Source organism: Mytilus californianus, unplaced genomic scaffold, assembly GCF_021869535.1.
Source record: "Mytilus californianus isolate M0D057914Y unplaced genomic scaffold, xbMytCali1.0.p SCAF_14, whole genome shotgun sequence".
NCBI lineage: Eukaryota > Metazoa > Mollusca > Bivalvia > Mytilida > Mytilidae > Mytilus > Mytilus californianus.
In genome coordinates, this window is record NW_026262626.1 from 41,716,062 (window position 1) to 41,740,223 (window position 24,162).

Sequence of the window (24,162 nt, forward strand, 5' to 3'; positions counted from 1 at the left end):
TCTATTAGACTATTTCTTTCAAATTGCATAAACATGAAGCTTAGTATAATAGAACTTGAAGTGTGGCAGACTTTCTACCTTCTGTCAGATAAAACTATGAAAAAAAGCCAAATTTTCACTATAAAAACTAGTTTAATTCTCTACCTTAATTGTTGAAGTGCGAAAACTTGTAAATAAATTAATGGTACCTGACTTTGGACAGACACTTGACAACATGGCAGGCCGAAACTAGTTTTTGGAGAACGTTAGCCTCCCCCTTTTTTCTTTATTATCAATCAGAGGACTAACAAAAGATGCAATAAAATTCAGTACAGGAAATTTAACTCAAGTAAAGCACTTAACTCAATGATTTTAACTGTACCATGTAGACAGCAAAAGCATTGCAAAAACAAAACCAGACAATAAAACATACCATGACAAACACTGCTCAAAGTTACTGAACAAAAACTGCTGAAAAAAATTAATTTTCTAATATGAAATAATGCCTCCTAGACCCTTGGAAAGTTATACAATAGCCATGTTTGTATCAAAACAAAACATAAACAGGTACACGTGTATACATTCTGTGAATAAATTCTAAGAACCGAATCACAGAGTCTCAGCCTCTGATTACCTTTATACCGAAGCTGAGAATTTCAGAGTCTCATCTCCTTTAATGTAAAACTAGGAATTGTAATATTTTAGTAGTTAAACAACTCAATAGATTTAAATAGCTGACAAACATCAATTGTTTATCAAACATCTTGGCTTGAAAAATATATATATATGCGCCCAGGGTTTTAAGACTGCTTAAACTTGACATTGAATGTTAGTCTTGAGATTTTTAAATCATATTCTTAGTTTTCACTAAAACATAATATAAGGATTATGGTTTTGATTATGTGCTATCCATTTATCCTGTATTCATCAAAAGTCTTAAAGTACATTTCTTCTGCTACAAGCTTAATATCAATTTAACTTGCTAAAAGCTCTTTAATCAACCTGAAAAATAATTTAATTCACCCATACATTTATTTACAGGACACAAACACAGTAATCATTTTAGAGGGGCCTGATGGGTTATTTTCGTTCTTCGTGATCGGCGCATTTTCGCTATCGTGATCTGTTTTTCTACAGATTTATTATTTTTTTTATATTTTCGTGATCTGTGATCATGGAAATTTATTTTCTGTGAATCGTGATTGACAAAAAAATCAACTCGTGAATCGTGATGAGACCCCCCCCCCCCCCCATCAGGCCCCTCATTTTAGAAGACAGAGACTGCTTACACACAGAGAATAAGACATTTCAAAACTGTATAATACCTTAGAGAAGATTTTAAAAGAGACTTGCAGATGTTGTCATATTCTTATTAAACAGCTGTATTGATGGAGAACTCCGACAGCTGAGGATTATAATACCCAATAAAGTTGTGTACTTCAAAATAATAAAAAAAATCTTTAAAAGGAGCTTACATCAAAATTAAGACACAGAATAATAAACAGATTTTTTATCATGATATGAAACAATATCTTGAAAAAATTACCAAAAAATCTGAGCTATGAGCTAAACAGGGCCTGGATGGGGTTTATAGAATAGAGAATAATCGCAAAAATAAATAATGAATAGTGAAAAATGAGCAAAAAAAAAAAAAAAAAATAGAGAATAATGAGGTGCAATAGTATAAAGAATAATTGCAGAAAATAAAAGAATTAGGTAATAAATTAAAATACTGATTACAGAAATGAATGATAATACTGATTAAAGCATCTTCGCTAGCCAAGGGTTACGATCCAGTCCCCTGTTGTCCACCCTTGGCGGATTAAGATAGAATTGTGGATCCAAGAGGTAATGATTTCTATTGGTCGCAGTAATGTAGCTGGCTGCATCCAATCAAACAAGCCCCTTTAAGATGATCAGGTGAAAATGTAGAAAATTTAAATAAACAATTGCCATGTGTTGATTGTGAAACAAGTCTTTACCCCCAAATCATAGGACAATAGTTACTGACAATTTTAAAGTTCTTAATGAACTAATTACAGTTCCTGTGTATATTTCTCTAGCAAATGTTGGCATGTCAACGTATATTTTCGGTTTCTGCTTCACGAAATTTGTAATCACTAGACACAACCTTTTTTACAACTCCACACTGAAGAGAGTTCAAGTGCTGCCTGATTGGTCAAGAATGGTGTAGTCAGAATGGGCATGACTTATATCCACTTGTAGATGCCCAAGCATTGTAAATACAAATCTTGGCTTAATCTGCCAAGGGTGGAAAAGAGGGGACTGGATCATAATCCTTGGCTAGCAAAAATGATATAAAAGAAATCATAAAATACATAGAAAAGTTGATAGTAACATCATTTTCATGAGCTATTTATAGAACAGAGATACAGAATGATGAACTAAAAATATTTTAAGAATACAGAAATTAAGAACCCCATATACGGACCATCACTGATTACTTGATATTCTTTACAGAAAACTGTTCGGAAGCATGAGTGAGTGTCCCATTGACATTGAACATTGCATTATTATGATCTCTTTTTAATAATACTCAATCTCATAACAACTTTTAAAATAGGTCTATAAAAAAAGAAAGATAATACCAGGGGAGACAATCAATAATAAAACTATTGAATTCTCTTCTCCTTCTACAAATTGAAACAAGTACATGTGAACCTTTTAAAATTAAAATGAAAGTCAAAACTTTAAATTCCCATCTTCAACAAAATAAGTAAGAAAACCAAATTCAAGATTATGCAATTAACCGACTTTGATGAGAATCTGTATGATTTTAATTAGCATTATAAAATGTTTGAAATATTCCATGAAATAAAATGTTGCCAACACAGGATGCAATAAAAGTCTTCATTAAAGAGATCAAACAATTAATACAAAAAGTAAACAAATTGAAACTGAAGTATCTGAATCTGCAAAATGATGCTGCAATATATCAGTGGTGTAATGGAAAGCTTGTCAATTTTACATGTTAGTACATGTTTGTATGAATAAAAGGAAGATTGGGGTATATGTAAATGAGACAGCAATCTAACAACACAAAAACATACATAGTTTCATAAATAGACAAGTATCTTAGAATACAATTATCAAATCATTGTCTAGAAAAAAATGTAGATAAATCAAATACAGACTTATAATGAAAGAATATGCATTCTTAACAAATTTTCCCAAATGAGTAAAAACAGCGGTTGTCATTTGTTGCTGTATATCATATTTGTTTTTTTGTTCATTTATCATTTTGTACATATAAATCAGGAGGTTAAGTTTTCTTGTTTGAACTGTTTTACATTTGCCATTTCGGGCCTTTTATAGCTGACTATGCGGTATGGGTTTTACTCATTGTTGAAGGCCGTTCAGTGACCTATACATGTTAATTTCTGTGTCATTTGATGATCTCTTGTGGAGAGTTGTCTCATTGGCAATCATACTACATCTTCTTATTTTCAAATATAAAGACAATAATATAGTAAGTATTTTATGGTCTATAATGCAGAGCTGTATTCATATGACAAGTTGAAAACAATTGTGTATAGGACAATGAAATAAATAGCAAAGTTCTTTTTCTGGGGGGGGGGGGGGGGGGGGGGGGGGAGGTCACTGGGGCAGTGGTATGGAGTTTTTGTAAATTTTGCTGTAAATTATTAGCATAAAGAAATAGCATTAAATTAATTTTTATCCATGGATTATAAAATAGTTAAAATACGTTATAGATAATACATATTTATAGGTTTTTCTTGTCATATTACACACTGAGGGGTGTCAGGATTGATCAAATGAAAGACTGACCTAGGTTGTTTCTTCAAAAGAATAACCTGTTGTTCTGAAAGGATATAACTCCATATAGGTTATAATATAAACATGAATATTTTTCCAATACATTTTTTTACAAACATTTGCACATGGCTGGCCCCTCACTTATAAAATGATTGTTGCCATTGCATATTCAGTGACAATAACCATTGTATGTTCAGTGACAATAACCATTGTATGTTCAGTGACAATAACCATTGTATATTCAGTGACAATAACCATTGTATGTTCAGTGACAATAACCATTGTATGTTCAGTGACCATAACCATTGTATGTTCAGTGACAATAACCATTGCATGTTCAGTGACAATAACCATTGTATGTTCAGTGACCATAACCATTGCATGTTCAGTGACAATAACCATTGTATGTTCAGTGACAATAACCATTGTATGTTCAGTGACAATAACCATTGCATGCTCAGTGACAATAACCATTTTATGTTCAGTGACAATTACCATTGTATGTTCAGTGACAATCACCATTGTATGTTCAGTGACAATCACCATTGTATGTTCAGTGACAATAACCATTACATTCTCAGTGATAATCACCATTGTATGTTCAGTGACAATAACCATTGTATGTTCAGTGACAATAACCATTACATGTTCAGTGACAATAACCATTGTATGTTCAGTGACAATAACAATTGTATGTTCAGTGACAATAACCATTGTATGTTCAGTGACAATAACCATTGCATGTTCAGTGACAATAACCATTGTATGTTCAGTGACAATAACCCTTACATTCTCAGTGATAATCACCATTGTATGTTCAGTGACTATAACCATTGTATGTTCAGTGACAATAACCATTGTATGTTCAGTGACAATAACCATTGCATGTTCAGTGATAATCACCATTGTATGCTCAGTGACAATAACCATTGCATGTTCAGTGATAATCACCATTGTATGTTCAGTGACAATAACCATTGTATGTTCAGTGATAATCACCATTGTATGTTCAGTGACAATAACCATTGTATGTTCAGTGATAATCACCATTGTATGTTCAGTGACAATAACCATTGTATGTTCAGTGACAATAACCATTGTATGTTCAGTGACAATAACCATTACATGTTCAGTGACAATAACCATTGTATGTTCAGTGACAATAACCATTGTATGTTCAGTGATAATCACCATTGTATGTTCAGTGACAATAACCATTGTATGTTCAGTGACAATAACCATTACATGTTCAGTGACAATAACCATTGTATGTTCAGTGACAATAACCATTGTATGTTCAGTGATAATCACCATTGTATGTTCAGTGACAATAACCATTACATGTTCAGTGACAATCACCATTATATGTTCAGTGACAATCACCATTGCATGTTCAGTGACAATAACCATTGTATTACCAGGAATGATTGAATATACCCATGCGATATATAAACAATTCATCAAACTTCTATATTTACTAATGGTAAGATAGGTCTATCTTCTGTTTACAATAATCTTAGGTTTTTAATGAAGCATCCCACAGTTCTACATCTTATATTGAAATTCTTAAAGATGTTTTATCATCTAAGAAACCAGATAAATGGAAATTTGTAAGCTTAACTTAATAGCAATCATCTTACTTCAAGTGGTTGAATAGAAAATGGTTTCTGAGTGCTTGCGACCTTCACCTTTGTTAAGGTTACATGTTCTGAAAACTTAAATACTGAAAATTTCTGTTTTTTGTCAAATCTTGTTCATTTATTTTTTGCAATCTTATATATTTTCAAAATCATTAAGTACCTTAGATAAACATTTTAGTTGATACTACAATTCCCAAGTAATATTTTTTTTGTCTGCAGCCAAGGATGAACTCTGCAATCCTCAGATCTGTGAATGTGACATAAAAAGGTCAACTAAATTATTCATTCATTAATTTTCTAACAATTGGTGCATGTAATCACTGATTCTATCTAAGACAGTTGATTGGTGATATTTAAAATATCTGAACATTGGGTATTTTCCAATGCAACAACAGAGACCATGAATCCATGTCCATGATTCTTTCTTTTCTCAAACTCTCTGGATTAATCAGCTTAATGAAGCATCATTTGACTTGTATCTAATTTCCTTGTAAATTATACCCTATGATATTTACATGATTATAATGATAGATTTTCACTCCTGTGAGGAAATTTCTACGAATCCCTGTGAGAGACATGCCTGCACTTAATACTGATGGATTCTATTGTTTTGACACTTTTAGCCATCTCGTTCACGGTCATACTGAAGTGGACACTTTACCATCACCAGATGGACACGACCATTGTCAAGTCAAAAGTTCAGAATGAAGAAAAAAAGGGACAACAATCAATTCTATGTACTTCTATTAAAGCACTAGTCATTCCAAGAATCGGAAGAATTGAGTCATGCCAGTATTGATTTTGAATATATCTTGATTAAGAAGTTAATTTTGAAAAACATTCTTCCCTCGAGTTCATTTTTCTCTAAAAAAAAAAATTAATTCGATAATTGAGTTAAAGTCAAATTAGATATTCCGAACCTTGTAAATCAGGGATGTTTATCTTCTGCTGGATTCTGTTTGGAAAAGTTCAATGAGACTTTTATTGGATTCACTCTGACATTTGTTACTAAATTAGTCAAACATCTTACTTGATTGTTCTCTAATTAAAGTATGTTAATAATACAAAATATTGACTCAATCCATTGTAAAATCAGAGATGAAAGACAACAAAATGGCTATATCTTTAATTATAACCAATAAAAAATTGCTGCCCTAATAGGTCTGAACATTTGAAATCTATGACAAATGGCCCTTAGTTTTGAAGATCTCCATCCAAAACGATATAAATTAAAAAAAAAAGCTACTTCAACTCTATTCCCTGAGGCAGCATCAAATGAATGCAACATTTTGAAACTGTTCTTTAATGCATTTAAACAAGTGAGCTGTGTCGGATAGAAATCAACAAGCATAAGACTTTGATTAATTTTGGAACATTCAAATACTAAATAAAAGATGAATTTCGGTCTGTTTTGCAGGGTTCTTATATCGACTCATTTTTATAACTGTAATTAAGTTTACAGACTTTCATCAAGATATTTTCAACCAGAAATAAGTTAATAGAAGTAATTGATATTCATGTGCATACGGTCAATTTCTATCCAACTGTCGATTTTTATATCCAGCAGTCGATTTCTGTGGCTGATCATCATTTAATATGGTTATAAAATAAAGAAAATGTGGGGTATATATATATAAATGACAGTAACCCAATGACACAAATATACATAAATAATTTCTAGAGGTTAACAGTGTATATCAAATCATAATATATCTCCCATTTTTTTCTTCTAAAAGTATGAAACTGAGGAAAGTTAACTTAATATGCTCAATGGGAAAAACATGTAACAGTAGTAATGCTTTCCTCAGTTAAGCTTAGAACTTTATAATGCTTGACAGGTGCTTGAACTATTTGAAATTTTGTAATGTTCTTCTTCACACCTTGCCCCCCCCCCCCCCCCCCTCAATTTCCCCAACAGCCTATGTCCTGTCCTTTAAATCTGTTATATTGTGTGAAACATGCTCAATGAAATGACATAGTGACATATTGTATGATCACCTGTCTATGCTAACCACTGTTAAAAATTGACCTCTCAATTTCTTTTTGCTTTTTGTCTTGTTGGTTTGCTGTGCCATTGAGGTTATAGTAAGCAATACTTCCATTTATTCATATCTAAATGCTATCTAATTTTCAATATTATTTGATACTAACTAAATTCACACATGTTTAAATTGTAGATGATTAAAAAATACACCTTCATTTAATCCAAATCAGTAACAGTTTTGAATTAACAGCGTCAGCAATTCATTTGTAACCTTCATTTCAAAATAAACAAACAAAAATAAAAACAAACATGAGCATCTTACCTGCCTTCCAGACAAAAGTTACAGAATCGTGATGTAATCGTGATTACAGGTGTTAAAGTAATACTTTACTTTGTTTACAATCAATGAGGAAGACAGATGTTAGGATTTCACCAATGTCAATCAATTTCATTTTTTCTTGGCATCAGTAATTAAGTTAAAAGGCATAAAACTGAAAATTGTCAATTGTCATATGGCTTTTATAGCAAAATAATCATTACATTTGGGATCAGAATGAAAAACGTTGAAATTGGAAAATCAACAAAAAAACTATAATTATCAAATTATGGTCTCCCTCTGGGGCCTCTGTAGAAAGCTGAGTGACAGCTGGAATACATTTAACTACTACAATAACATTGTCAAACAAAATGTATATCTAAAAATTTTCAAATTTTGAATCATAACCCGGAACAAATACTGTAAATTCAGAAATTATTGCCAGGTTTTTATTAATGCGAACAATGCTATTGAGTGAGTATCGCAATAATCTGATATCAGATATATATAACGATATTCAGATTTTCCTGCAATCGCAATCCTTTCCACAAAAATCGCAATAATTTCTGAATTTACAGTAGTTAAAAATATTGAACAATACAAATAAGGTTAAAATAATCTGAAAAAACCCTCATACCTTTTAGTATGGCAGAAGCAGGTTTTGTCTACACAAGACTCAGCATCAGTGCTCAAGTTTTTACACAAATCAATTCAAAAAGGGGAAACACATCGAAAACCTAAAAGTTCATAAAAGTTTGGCCAAATATGTCTATGCTTTAGGGTAGAAATACTGTAGAGGGTGATTTTTCCCACTGTCTGTCTCTCTGTATATATCATGTAAGTATTACATATATATAACAGGGTTGTTAATCTGGGCCTCGATGGTCAAGTGCTACAAGTAGGTTATCTTTAGGGATAACATAGCCTGTCAACACTCAGTTTCCAACCCTGCTTGTAGCAAAGAGCTTTCGACTCTGATTTAATTGACAAGGAATGCCAGTCTGCTACCAGTAATGGTTGACAGCTCTCTCTCTCTGCCCCATGATACTACATTGTCCTTAATTCACCAATAAAAACTGGCCATCGTGATATTAACCAAGAGTGCTAAAAGTGGTGTTCAACACCAACAAACAAACAAACAAACAAAACAGGGTTGATAACCACAGTGTTATCACTCTAAATCACAGTGTTATCACTCTTTGAAACCACAGTGTTATCAATCTAAATCACAGTTGTATCACTCTAAACCACAGTGTTATCACTCTAAATCACAGTGTTACACCCAACACCAGTAAAGAATAAGTTTTATCTTTTAAAACTTTTACCATCATTATACTTTAATCTTTAGGTTCAAGCACTTTAAAGGAAAACTGGCTAAGGAAAGAAAGAAACCACAGTCATCAGAGATAAATATCAAAGATCAAAGGGTGGTACACACAATGCCTTTGTCATGCCACCCGACTGACTCTATGCTCTTTTTAAACTTAATAAATAAATATGAAGCGAAAAACAGATGTTGACATTATTAACACCAGGTAAACTGTACTTCCTAAAATTTTAATTACCACCAGGTGAGAAGAGATATCGACATGGTCATGTTACCTTGAAGAAAGGGAGCTAACACCTTGCACAATGAAACAAGTTTATCAATAATGCGATCCAGTTTCCTATGAAGCTAATCAAAGATTTATAAATATTCAATTGTTACATGCAGCTTTACAATTTCTAATCCATATTTAATAATTATTGATGATTGATAACTGTTTCTATAGAAACAACAGGTAAATCAATATTTTTTTCAAAATAATTCCTAAAGTCAAGGCCAAACTGTATTTTTTGCAGTATAAAACGATATTTAAAAATTCTGTAAAATTAACATTAAAAATTGTTAGATGATTTGAAAAAAAAATTCTATTGTGACTACTGCTGCACTTTTCAATAGCAAAAATAAATCCTCAAAAGGCCATAATTTTTTGCAGTATAAAACAATATTTAAAAATTCTGTAAAAATAACATTAAAAATTGTTAGATGATTTGAAAAAAAAAATCTATTGTGACTACTGTTGCACTTTTCAATAGCAAAAATAAATCCTCAAAAGGCCATACAAATCAAATTTTCAGTTTTTCAAGCAAATTTTAAAATTCAAAATGTGGCAAAAAGGATACTTTTTAATTCCGACTGTGTGTATCATTCTGTGTTTTCTTTCTCTTCAAAAGGGAAAATTGTTTACCTAGGGTACGATCATTTGATATCCTGTGGGAGAATGGGGGGAGGGGGTAGGTCAGGCCTGGAGGATTTTGGAAAATGAAATATTCTGGCCTGCTTAGAACTGAAAAAAAAACTTAATTGTTTAATATATTTCATATCTGGGCCTTTTATAGCCGACTATACTGTATGGGTTTTTCTCATTGTTGAAGGCAGTACGGTTGCCTATAATTGCTTACGTCCACTTCATTTGAACTTTGTTGGATAGTTGTCTCATTGGCAATCATACCACATCTTATTTTTATATTGCCCAAAACTGGATGCTAATGAATACTGCCAAACAAAATGCAGGAAATGATTATAAATAAGTACAAAAGTGACAATAAAAAATACCATTAGAAACCACAAGACATCTAAGAAAAAAGCTATTTGTTATCACTACAATTAGAATATCTCAAAACAAGTGAGAAAATAGTATCTTTGAACAACACCAAGAAAATCAATTTAAACATCTCAGGAAATGACAATAATCTCTGGCCTGCAAAGCATTATCTAAAATACCATTAAAGACCTCAAACAATGCTTTCTCTGAATACCCCAATAAAACAATGCTTTCTATGAATGCCCCAATGAAGCAATGCTTTCTCTGAACACCCCAATAAAACAATGCTTACTCTGAACACCCCAATAAAACAATGCTTTCTCTGAACATCCCAATAAAACAATACTTTCTCTGAACACCCCAATAAACAATGCTTTCTCTGAACACACCAATAAAACAATGTCTTCTCTGAGCACCCCAATAGAACAATGCTTTCTCTGAACACCCCAATAAAAATACTGCTTCACTTTTCAGAAAACAGAAAAAAAAACACAAAAACATCTTTACAACACAGCATAAAATATGACAAATTTCCATAAGTTAATTAAGGAATGACTGTAATATTTTTTCTGTCTATGAAGAAATAACATAAAAAATGTGGTACACACTGAATAACGCGCGTAGCGGGTTATTTTAAAGTGTGCACCACATTTTTTATGTTATTTCAAATAGACAGAAAAAATATTACAGTCATTTCTTATAATTTAATTCTAAATTCCATTTTAAACCGTAGTAAACCATGAAAAAACGTTGAAGACGTCACGGTCAAATGACAAAATTATGTCTATGAACTGATAAACAAAACAATGTCAGCCAATCAGAAGACGTGTTACATCCAAAATTAAATTAGCTGTTAATATCTAAAATAATTTTATACTGAAAGTTACACACAACTGGACTCTATTAAATCCTGTATAATACGTACATGTGTATATATTATTGTATAACACATATATATTATTGTATACCATATATATATATATGTTATTGTATAGCACATGTATGATATATATATATATATAGACAAAATGACTCACCATTTGAGCTGTATTCTTTGGTTTGGACTTTATTTCCCTGATTTTTTCATTTGCTGAAAAGAGAAGAAAGACAGAATTTGAAAATATACCTTATCAACAAATCCAGGTGGAATAGGTATGAAAACAGTTGGTAGTTTTGGTGTTTATAATTTATAAAACCTTTGTTTAATGATGTATTACGATTTCGTGTGCAGATGGCTGTCATGTGTAGAATTTCAATGGCTTTTCCTCATCACCATGTGATACTGTTTGCGTGCCTGTCTACTCCAACCATGTTTTGATATCTGACAGCATTTTTGTTATTGTTGGGGGGGAGAGGTTTAGGGGTCATGCAGACATCTTAGCAATCTCAGACTAGTGCCTGTCCTAGATTCTGAACCTCACCTGTGACTATCTTTAGTTATACCTTACTGTTTTGACATTTATGGAATTTGGTGTTGATAGCAGATTTTAAAATTTATTTTTTAAGAGACTTGGGACAATTTAGAGCTTGATCTTTAGATGCCATATTTTTAAGCTCAGCTCACCATCTTACTCAACCTATGTACTTAATGTTCTTTTTATTCATATAACTTGTTGAAGACCCAATGGCCAGGCCTCTAATTGTCCCTTGAAATCTTCTGTTTCATTGAAATAAAACCCCTAATCTCCTTTTATTTATAATATCCCAGTTTAATACAACAATGGCACTTGATTAATCCATATTATTTCATAGAAAGGTCGATATGACCTTGTTATTTTAGAACCCTTTTAAAAATTATTCCCACTAAATATAATCGTGCATCTTTTTCTCTGTAATTTTTCACTCTCAGATATTCCTGATAAAGGGTTAATGGAGAAAAATGCTGCAGATACAACTTTATTACAATTGTAGTTGATTGAATTAGTAGAAAATGAAGATTAAATTTTATTCTCCGAAGTAATTATTAAACCTATAGATATAAAGTGTCCGCTTCACAGCGATTCAATTGTCTGACCAAATCATAAAATACACAGAAAATATTTCTCACAATCGGCTCTTAAGCGATTAATTGTTCAACTAAATAATTCAGTAGAGAATTATTGTCTGAACTGGTGCCAAGCATAATACATGATAAATTACTCTTTATACTGTTTAACCCAACAAGGATACAGTCTACTTATTAGCAGTGAATTAAAATCTTATTACTTACCAAACATTTAATCAGGCTATCATAAATAGTTTCTCTTGTGAATTGATTCACATCTTATTTTCTCTGAGCATTTTATAGTTTATTTCATATGATACGGGTTGCTCATTGTTAAGGGTCATATAGTGACTAAACATGTATGAGAAGGGAACCTGAAGTACTGTAGAGTTTTAAAAGAGTCTTAACATACTATAATCTCTAAGGCAAGAGTATTTCAATCTTAGAAACAGACCATTGAGTAATTAACATCTGCTACGATTTTCTGATGCACATCATCCTTTTATCTTTATAGAGTACAGTTATTATTCCTAAATTTGGTTATATATGTCATGTGACACTGACTTTTTGTCATAAATTTGAACTGGAATAAATGAGTTTAATCAAGAGAATGGACTTGCTTACATCTATGTTTTTGGTCTCTCAAGTGGATAGTTGTCTCACTGGCAATCATAATAATTTTTTTAATCTTTATATCATATTAGACGATTTAAAATTTTGATTCTTTTTCTATAGAAATCCTTCAAATTTTCATTCAAATTATGTAGATTTGGATTGTGTCCATTAAGAGAGTATTCCAAATACAAACATATACATATATCTTTTTTTATGTGTACATGTATATGATCAGTAGAAGTCAATGAGACAGCAACCTAATAACAGAACAAAACCAGGTGACATCTAAAGGTTAACATATTAAGTTTATGACCGCCTGGGTGGTCTCGCATTTGCCTCAAGTGTAGGAGGTCGAGGGTTCGAAACCCCGGCAGGTTCAAACCAAAGACTTTAAAATTGGTATTTGCTGCTTCTCTGCTTAGCACAAGGCATTAAGGAGTAAGAGTAAAGTAAACACTGGTTGGCTCAGAGTCAGAATAATATTTTCAAGTAGGGTAACATTGTCTTCCTGCAGACTGTTACCTTGAGAACTAGCACGTAAAAAATCCAGCTCAGCGTCTAGTACAAAGCAGGGTTAATATTCATATTACATTAACATGTTCTCGTCCTGAATATGCATTTAATTTGTCGCTGGACGTTAAACAGCCATCCATCATCATCAAGTTTTTGTATGTTTTCAAATCAGTCAGATACATGAAAGCATTATAGACTTATTGAGTAATAAACCAGGCATGCAATCATTGGATAATTGTTGTCATTACAAGAATAACATCAGGTTGACAAGAATAATATATCTTCCTCTAAATTGTTGAATGAACATTACTGCAGGGGTTCAAATTAGTGTGGGTCCAAGGTCAGGGACCTGTCTTTTCTAGGAGAGGACTTTTCATTTTTAAATTACAAAAGTCAAGGACCTATCATTCTTTACACTGATGCTTTATACATGAACATTGTTTTCTTATGGAGGACCTTTTACTTAGAACTTCAAATCGTCCCGGACCTTTAATTATTCTAAGCAAATTTGAACCCCAGTGTACTGTATATTTCTGGTGAAAAATGTTACATTTCTATTCAAGAATGTTCCTTTGTGAAAAGGATCTACTGCTCAAGTTAAAGTTACTAGTTGCCTAATGGCTAGCAGAACTTTATTTTAAAGTGATGACTGCAGTAGGATTAGAGACTTTTGTTTAAAGCAATATAGTCAAGTGGACACTGATTTTTTTATTTAAATATCATGGTGTTTGAATTTGTAAAGTCTTATATTCCCTATTTTTATGAATATACAACAATTGTCACCATTCATGAAATTGTTGGCCATATTATATGCATGTGTGTACTTTAAATTTCCATATTACAAGTACCTTAATCTTAACAAAATCTTTTAAAATGAGAAAATTTCAGACCAATTAAAAAAATTGATTAGATCATAATCTTGGCATTTCACTCTTGTTACAAGATATTATCTTTCATAAAAATGTCCTCATAATTGGATTGCAAGAAAAGCTAAATTATAACTAATCACATCTAGTGTTGCAATCTTCTGTCTAAATACATCTTCTGACAAACCTCATAAACTAAATGGACAATAAAATATGATAAGAACAACTAAAAACCACATCCTTAACCATGATTTAATTACCAATTACTATAACAAAAGAGAAATTCCATCATAATTCAAAACAAATCTATGTCAACCAATCATTTCAGATGTAAAATTTGAATTAACCAATCAAAACTGAGTTTACATAATGAGAACCAATTAGAGAGATTGATTAAGGGTAAATGTATAAGAAGTTGGTTAGATTGACTGAGGCAGGATATGACTGTAATCGTAATACGTCCAAGAATATTGTAATTAGGATCCATCATTTTCAATAAAATAATGAAGTCAGGTGTTGAAAAAGAACATTGTATCTCCAGAAAGAAACCCAATACACAAATTCCATTGAACTTTGGCAAGTTTGATGAGGTTCCTAAAGGGTAATTTCTCTTACAATGTAACAATGACTAATTCTTCCATTCTATTCGAAACAAAACTAATGGTTAACTAATTGAAATCAAACAATTTTAACTTTATAATGGAAGGACTCACAGGTGGATAGACCTGAAAACAAAATAACTTCCACATTATAAGTATATCAATTATAATTGCCTAAGATGCAGAACCAGTGGTCAAAATAGAAGGTCAACATCATCTTTTTACCATAGTCGTATAGTAGGTCAAAGGTCAATTAAAATACAGTCAATTCCAGTAAATTCTGCCATTAGATAGGTCTGTAAATTTCGTTGGTACAATGTCAAATAAACAGACATTTTGGACGGAACAAATTACATGTACCCAGCATAAAATATATATTTTCCGTAAAACAAATAATAATTGAAACCTCCCTGTAAGATCCTCATAGATAAAAAAATCAACAACTTCAATTATAACAAATAGCAAATGGACTTTACACTTTTAATTCTGTAGTAATATCAGAATCAGGGAAAGAAGCCATTTTTATGTCATCTTCATGAAAATCAATGGACAATTAAGAAAACAATTAACGCATAAAGCCAATACAAAATTAGATAGATTTCCCATGGTATTTAATTCATACTATCTTTTACATGTAATGGCTTTCTTTTTAGTGAGGTCTTCTATTTAATATAAAACACTGCATGATCAAGAGTTTATTGAAAATTTATTTTGCAAGCTATAAAAACTTGCTTAAAAGCCATCAAACATATTTGTTAAAAACTGAAATAGTCCACCCAGTTCCTGATACCCTATCCTCAAAACAAGTTACCGATATAATGAGTTGTGCCATTAGATACAAGTTTATATCGAACATCATTACAATAACAAACTATTATATCGTATATGGGAAACCTTCCTCAATGTGTCTTTTACTGCAAAATTTAACCTACATAAACTTTTCACTGTTCATTTAAATGCATTAAATTCTTATTATTTTTTTAAGGTACCCAAAGTTGCAGAGTGTGGAATTATTTCATTTTTCACCCATGATAATCATCTACAATATTGTAAATTATTTTTAAATATAGAAATAAGAAGATGTGATATGAGTGCCAATGAAACAACTCTCAACCAGAGACCAAATGACATAGACTTTAACAACCGTATGGCCTTCAACAATGAGCAAAACACATACAGCATAGCAAGCTATAATAATTTTAAAAGCCCCCATTAGTACGAAGTCTATGCATGCTGGGAAGACAAAGCAGTAATATAAGTTAATTGGTATTTATTAGTAAAGTACATTGTTTGAATATTAGAGTAATTACAGAATATATAAACCTGTCAACTCCATCATAATGAGGGAGTGAAGTATCTACACCATTGAATAATTATCTACTAATCAATTCAATTATGAAGTAGTTACTGTAAGTGTATTACAGTGGAATGGTAATTTTTTACACCAGAAAATGTTCATGTGTTAACTAATTTCTTGAATCAGGTCAGTTCAATTTGAATTTTAACATGGGTTATTCAAAAAATTTCTCAATGTCCATTTCAGTATTGTAAGGTAAAATAGCTTGACCTCTACTCCTATAGTATAAGACTTCATAGGTCCATATCGTTTGCATTCACTGTTTTTTATCAGATATTTTAATCAGAAATGTCTAGGTAGTTATGACTGGAGGTGTGAGTTGAGGAATGATATGGATACTTACTGACAGCCTCTATGACATCTGCTAAGAGGACACCATCAGAAATGTCTAGGTAGCTATGACTGGAGGTGTGAGTTGAGGAATGATAGAGATACTTACTGACAGCCTCTATGACATCTGCTAAGAGGACACCATCAGAAATGTCTAGGTAGCTATGACTGGAGGTGTGAGTTGAGGAATGATATGGATACTTACTGACAGCCTCTATGACATCTGCTAAGAGGACACCATCAGAAATGTCTAGGTAGCTATGACTGGAGGTGTGAGTTGAGGAATGATAGAGATACTTACTGACAGCCTCTATGACATCTGCTAAGAGGACACCATCAGAAATGTCTAGGTAGCTATGACTGGAGGTGTGAGTTGAGGAATGATATGGATACTTACTGACAGCCTCTATGACATCTGCTAAGAGGACACCATCAGAAATGTCTAGGTAGTTATGACTGGAGGTGTGAGTTGAGGAATGATAGGGATACTTACTGACAGCCTCTATGACGTCTGCTAAGAGGACACCATCAGAAATGTCTAGGTAGTATGACTGGAGGTGTGAGTTGAGGAATGATAGAGATACTTACTGACAGCCTCTATGACATCTGCTCAGAGGACACTATCAGAAATGTTTAGGTAGGTATAGGCCTGATGGATGGAGGTGTGAGTTGAGAATTGATAGAGACACTTACTGACAGCCTCTATGACATCTGCTAAGAGGACACCATCAGAAATGTCTAGGTAGCTATGACTGGAGGTGTGAGTTGAGGAATGATAGAGATACTTACTGACAGCCTCTATGACATCTGCTAAGAGGACACCATCAGAAACATCTTGTTGGAGATCACTGATGAACCTTTTATTACGAGCCTTTTCCAAGTAATGGTTTGCCCAATCTGTATAGATCTACAATCAGAAAATAACATTAGTTTAATGCAAAAAGAAACACATTAAAATACAATGCTATGACAAAGTTTTGATGATTTAACCTAATGCTTCCCTTTGTGCAGTTTATCACACCCCACTTTTTATTTTATTTTCTTAATTTACCAAATTTTTTCTTTCCTTTCTTCCTTTTTAATTTCATCCTTCAAGAGCACTTTTTCAATTCACTACACATACAACAAGATGTGGGATTGGGGGGGGGGGGGGGGGGGCTATATTCTCAATGACGGACAGAAAACATGTAATCCAACAGACATAAGACTAGAAGTCAATAAACAAGTTTAAGAATAGTCCAGCCTCTACACAATATGTCAATCTCTTTGTAAGTAATAACAAATTTAACACAGATTACAGGGGTGGATCCAGGATTTTTGAAAGGCTGGGGTGTAATTCTGAAAAACATGATAATTAAGATACTGCAAATTTTTTTGGGATGATTTTAAGGTAAAAAAATCATATAACTTGTTAGAAACATGAGATTTAAAACTTTTTAAGGGATCAGAGGGGGTTTGAATACAACATCTACTGGATCTGACACTGGATTATCAAAGATCTGCCATGAATGCCATTGCTCATTAATTTTCAGATTTATTAATATACTGTTGTAAAAAGCTATAAGAATTTCATAAAAGTTAATAGTTCTGTTCTTATATTGTCAATTAGCAATTAAGTGTTTCAGTGAATGACATTACTATCAAAGTATCAAGACTGAGAGAGTACCACTGTTTACATCAATTGATTGACAACAATTACTTACATTTGTTGATAAACAAATTCCAATCTCATCACCTACATACCAAGATTCACTAAGATCAAATGCATAATAGTTTCATTTAACAAATATTTATAATAAGAAAAACATTTCTGTCATTATCTACTTCTACAATCCTCCATCTTTAAGGCCTTATGGCACCAGTGAACAACAATGTTACAAGTATTGTCCTTTAGATGGTGAAAAAACAAATCTTTTCAAATGTATTAACACCACCCACATAAGTGTCAGATCCTCTAAGAACCAGAAAATAAATATTTGGACTCACATACGTCTGTAGGTAACACTTCCACATACTATTAATCTTAAAGTTACTAGAAATATCACTCAATTCAATATAAATTTTACTCACAAATTTTTTCCTTAAAAAACTATTGACTTTCTTTCAAATATACAAATGCAAGATTCACAACATAAAAAAGAGGCGGAAGATACCAAGTGGACATTCAAAACTCATAAGTCGAAGAATGCTGACGCCATTATGGCAAAACACGAAAAAGAAGAAAATAGATGTTTTAATACTGTGCAAAATAAGATGCAACATTGAACACACAGTGGTTGATATCTAAAAAGTTTCAAATTTGAATCAAGAGCTGAAAATAATATTTGGATGTTTCACCAATACCAAGTAAAATAATTCAATTTTGATTCTTTTTTAAATTAAGAACCACTCAAATTCAAATTGATGGTTTTCCAAGTCAATAGCATTGATATTAAGTTGAGTGCATTGAGACATTCATTTTAAATCCAATATTCAATGACACCTGATGTACATCTATATTTGGATATCCCAATCATCTATTCAAGTTATTACCCCTGTTTAAAAACTGTATGCCTTAAATTCAAACAACTCCCTTCGCTCTAAAATGACTTAATCCTCTTTAAATCTTTAAGTATCACTTTTATTGAGGATCCCTAAAATGCACAATTATACACAACTCATTTAAACAAAGAGATGTGAGGTATGTGTCAATGAGACAGCAACCCAATGACAAGAATAACCAAAAGACATATTTACCTTAATCCTGTATTGATCATTAAACACATCATGTATGTCTATATTTGGACTTTCTAATGTACTGGATGAAGTACCCATTTTAAAAAATATATCCAATCAGCGCACAAATTAAACAAAAACAAAACATTACTCAATTAACTGTACAAATCACAGCGTTCCATATATGTTAAATAAGTATTCCATGCTGAATAATGCCTTTAACCTCAATGCCTTTCTAAGCCATTTTTCTTCACAAATTCATCATGTCAATATATATTTGAACACTGTTTTATAATTTCCAATATTCATGCAGCATTTACTATTTTTAACTAAATAACCCCTCTTGTTCTACACAAATCCACATATTCATTTCCTCCCCAATTATGTCAATATCAACAATGTTTATTTCCAATATTCTGCTTTTACTGTTTAGAATTATACGATTATTTATTGTTCTGCAAAACATTGGAAATAGATAATTTACCAATTCACCTATTTTTTATAATAATATCAATAGCAAAAATGCACTCTTATATTTCACTTTTTAATAATTAATGTATGCTGTATCTGTTTAACAAATAATAACACTTTTCAATTAAAATCCATAAAAAATTTCTGCCAAGAAATATCTCATCATTTGCATGGTTGCAACTTTTAAATCTGCTTTAATGATGAAAATAAAAGCAATTAATGAAAATTTTCATTTTCAGCAAATAATAAACAATCTTGAGCAACAAATCCCTCCTACTTAAAGGAAAAAAAAAGCACTGCTGTTTTTAATAGCACTATGAGTCAAAGAACACTAAATAAATCCATTCCATCTCAACCAATATATCATCAAACAGTTTGATCCAAGAGAACTTCCCTCATTCTCTGGAACCAATTTCATTAGAAGCATTTTATTAAATATTCAGAAACATAAAGTCATGATCTATGGAACATTAGCACGAGCCTTTATTATTAGAACCGTTACACGACCTGGTGTGTGCATCTAATTTAATCAAAGTCACATTAGCAATCAACAAGATGTTTTACGAAACCCATCTTCAATGCAATTATGTAGCCTTTTTAGATCAGTTTGACTCCTGGTGAAGTTTTCTTATGTTTACGTTAAATGTAAAAGTTCCACGTTCATTTGAATAATGATGAAGTTATTAGACGAAGGATAAGATAGGATAAAATATCTAAACAGGATATTATTGATAAATTGGACCTCAGTAAATAGAAACATTGTCAAATCAATATAATCGGATGGGATAATAACGTGAAGAAAAAAAATCCTAGTGTTATATCTACCATTGCTTCCTTCATAACTGTTTATTCCTAAAACAATCGATTTCTCCATAGCTTTTATAGTTAATTTGACCATGAATGTTTATAAGATGTACATATTCTAACACAGAAACTGAAATTTATATGTTATAATGGTTCTTATGGGAAAATATTTCTTAATCAGTTTCATAGGACCATAAAAACTGCTTGTTTCATTATACATTTTGTTACAGCTAAGTCATCTAACCTAATGAAATTCTCGTTTTCTTCATAAATAAGTCTATCACTTTTATTTTTTTTCTACCTCTTAACCAATTATTCCGAATGCTTAAAATAATAAAATTACAACAGTAAAAAAAAAAAACACTTTTCTACAATTTTTCACTTTAAGGTATCCAATTATTTCTATATCAAATTCATATTAAAATGGACATGATATATCTTTTAGAAATGAACTGGAGCCAAATGAATCTTAACAGTCCTTTGACTTTAAGTATTGATAATAACATCATGAAATACATTAAACAAATCTATTTCCACAAGTCATGTTGCTTCTATATGATTTTCTGGTTCTCTAATTCATTGCTTAAAAAGATCAGAATGGTGTCTTCCTCCTATTCCCACTTTTTAAAAATCACTATTCCTTCTATTCCCACTTGAAAATAACAATAGATGTTTTGATAAATAATTTGTTTTTATAACAATCAAGGTTAATCAAAAATTCACCTAAGATTTACCTGTATTTTTTAAAAGAAAACATATTTCTTACACTGTTAAGTATAATATTATTTAAAAAAAAAATTTAAAACACTTTTTATTTGTAATATGTTTTTTTTTTCTTATTCAAAGAATAACTTAAAAATAGTCAGAAAAACTGAATTCATATACATAAAAAAATAACCTATTATTATCCAAAAAAACACTTGTCAATTAAAAGTTGAATAAACAATGTTTATACAGTATAATCCTTTGTTTGCACAAGTTTTCCCCCTATTCCCACATGAAATTTTAACTTTTCTTACAAGATTTATAAAAAGTGGGAATAGGAGGAATGAACCATCAGAATATTACTCTCCCAGTTTGAATAAGGATAATAGTAATTAATACTTAATTACTTACTTGTTCGCTGAAGCGTTTATAAAAAATGAAATGTTTGAAATACTAATGATTTTCTAGCCCAGGAATAGATTACCTTAGCTGCATTTGGCAAAACCTTTCAGAATTTTGGGTCCTCAAACGCTCAACATCTTGCTTTATTTGGACTTTTAACCTTTTTTATTTGAGCGTCACTGATGAGTCTTTTGTAGATGAACAGTATGTCTGGCGTATAAAATTATAAGCCCAGGTATCTTTTATAAGTTTTTTTGACTTAAATGAAAGCTGACATTTTTTCTAACTTAAAAAAAAGAAAAAGAATAAATAAAATTTGACTTTTAATTATCAGTTTTATCAACAACAAAAAATTAACTTAACTCTTGAATACGTAACATACATGTATCTCATACATAAAAAAACAAAAATTGCAAATGGTATTTTTGAGCGACCAGATGTTTAAACAAGTAAATAGATAGCAATATGCATTTAATTAAGGTAATAATTATTGTAAAGTGAACAAATTCTACTGTTATATCATGAATAATTACACATCCCTGATTCTCTCTGCTTCTGAGACACCACAACAGACAAAGAAAACATTAAAAACATAACATCAAATTGTTAGCAGAATCTTGGTTAAAATTATCTTGTTACTTTACTCACAACTTTTAAAAAGAGTTTTGAAAAATGTTTGCAGTTGTATTTTTCGTTTTAAATTGTTTTATATTTAAATATCACTAGCATATTTATTTATAATACTGTTTGTTAAGGACCATAACAGTGACCTGTAGTTTACATTAATATGCCTTGGTCTTTAGCTCTTTCATAAGCTCCTAATTAGTTTCACTTCTTTTTCGTGTGTTGAACATTATATATATGGATTACTCTTGGAAAACACTGTCTTCCCGGTAAACTTTTGTAGTCAATTTGGCTTGATAATAATTTCAACAACAAAAATTAAATAGATTTTCTATTCAACATGTAGCAGGCACTGTCAGTAACTGCATGTATACTCCTTTGTTAATTTATGTTGATTATTGTCATTTTGCTTAGTTTCTTCTGTTACCCGTATTCTAACAGCAAACTTGGACTTCTTCTGAACTGAGTTTTACTGTGTGCATTGCTGTGTGTTTGTTTATTCCACATTGGCTAGAGGTTACAGGAAGAGGGTTGAGATCTCACAAAAAATTGTTAACCCTGCCACATTTTTGCGCCTGTCCTAGAGTTAGGCCGAATAAAAAAAACCAATAAATTTTAATTTTAATTTTTTTTTCTTCTGAAAATGGGAAAATTCAGATAGGCGGATCCGTACACCAACAAATTAAAAAACCTTGCTTAAGTTCATAAATGTAAAAAAACCAAGACGATATCTTGTTTCCGACAACAGACTTGTTTCTTGTTTGAATCCATGCCAATATAACAACACTGTTTTCTTCTGATTATACTGCTTCAGGGAAACAACTACAATTTAATGTTCAATTATATTAGAAAATCTTTTGTAAAAGGGTAAAGGCAAAAAGGTGGATGATCTTCTGGAATGTTTGCTCATAGAATGGAACTCAGATCAGTGATGATAAATAAAAAATTATACTAAATTAAACAGAAATTGTGTGTTTTGAATTTATTCTCAGGAGTAAAGATTTTTTTCATTTTTCATCCCAAATTTATCAAAAAAAATTCTATACAAATCTAAAAGCTTTAATGCCTTGGTCAGTGACAAACAAACATTGACCTGAAGACACATTTCTAACAGACAGTAAAGTAAAGGAATTAATAATGAAACTGGAGTTATCATTCATTATGTTAACATGCCCCCTTGATTCAGTAGCTCCATGTGTTCGTACATAATCTCATGATAATCATTTATGAGAAGGCAGGCTTTTTTCAGTAAAGAGTTCTGAAAAAAAAAAGAATATATCCACTTCCGCCAAAAGAATATCAGGAGGTACTCAGAAGACATATCAATGCCCTAAATACAGCATGGAAACAATAGATGACAAAACCATTCCACAATGCAATCCCACATTTTACATTTGCCTTTCTAACCATATGGTAACCTCTGATATTTAATTATAGTAAAACAGATATATTAATCATAAATATTATTCATGTCATTAAAATTTATGAAATATCAGTATATTCCTTAATATTGTTTATTATTAATAGCAAAGCACTCTGCGTAATTATTAAAAATACTGAAATATATAACTAAAATAAATAATGAAAAAAAAATGTGATGTTCATATGTAATTGTTACCATGTTTATCTGACATAATCCAGAATTCTCGTGTTGGTTTTTTTTTTTTTTTTGGGGGGGGGGGATATTTGTGTACAAGGACTAGATAGGTATACAAATTTAAAAATAATTGTAGTCATACTCTTGTTTTGGCAATAAAACAAGAGGCTCATTGAAGAATCTGAATTGCTCACCTGGTAAAAATATGCCATTTTGACATTTATTGCAATCAGATATGTTTGCTTATTTGTAAATTTTATTTAGTGACATTTTTG

The 24,162-nt window shown here is 31.3% G+C and overlaps 1 protein-coding gene across 1 annotated transcript in view; it reads right to left on the bottom strand.

Annotated features, from left to right (window-relative positions):
- LOC127724559 (neuron navigator 3-like) overlaps positions 1-19,692 on the bottom strand; it is a 175,976-nt gene extending 156,284 nt beyond the window's left edge. Inside the window, exons 1-3 of the mRNA XM_052231542.1 lie at positions 19,306-19,692; positions 17,359-17,476; positions 11,343-11,395 (exon numbers count right to left, since the gene is read on the bottom strand). Coding sequence (XP_052087502.1) covers positions 11,343-11,395; positions 17,359-17,476; positions 19,306-19,383 — 249 coding nt within the window. The 5' untranslated portion in view covers positions 19,384-19,692. The remainder of the gene's footprint in view (positions 1-11,342; positions 11,396-17,358; positions 17,477-19,305) is intronic.
- Between the last annotated feature and the right edge of the window lie 4,470 nt (positions 19,693-24,162).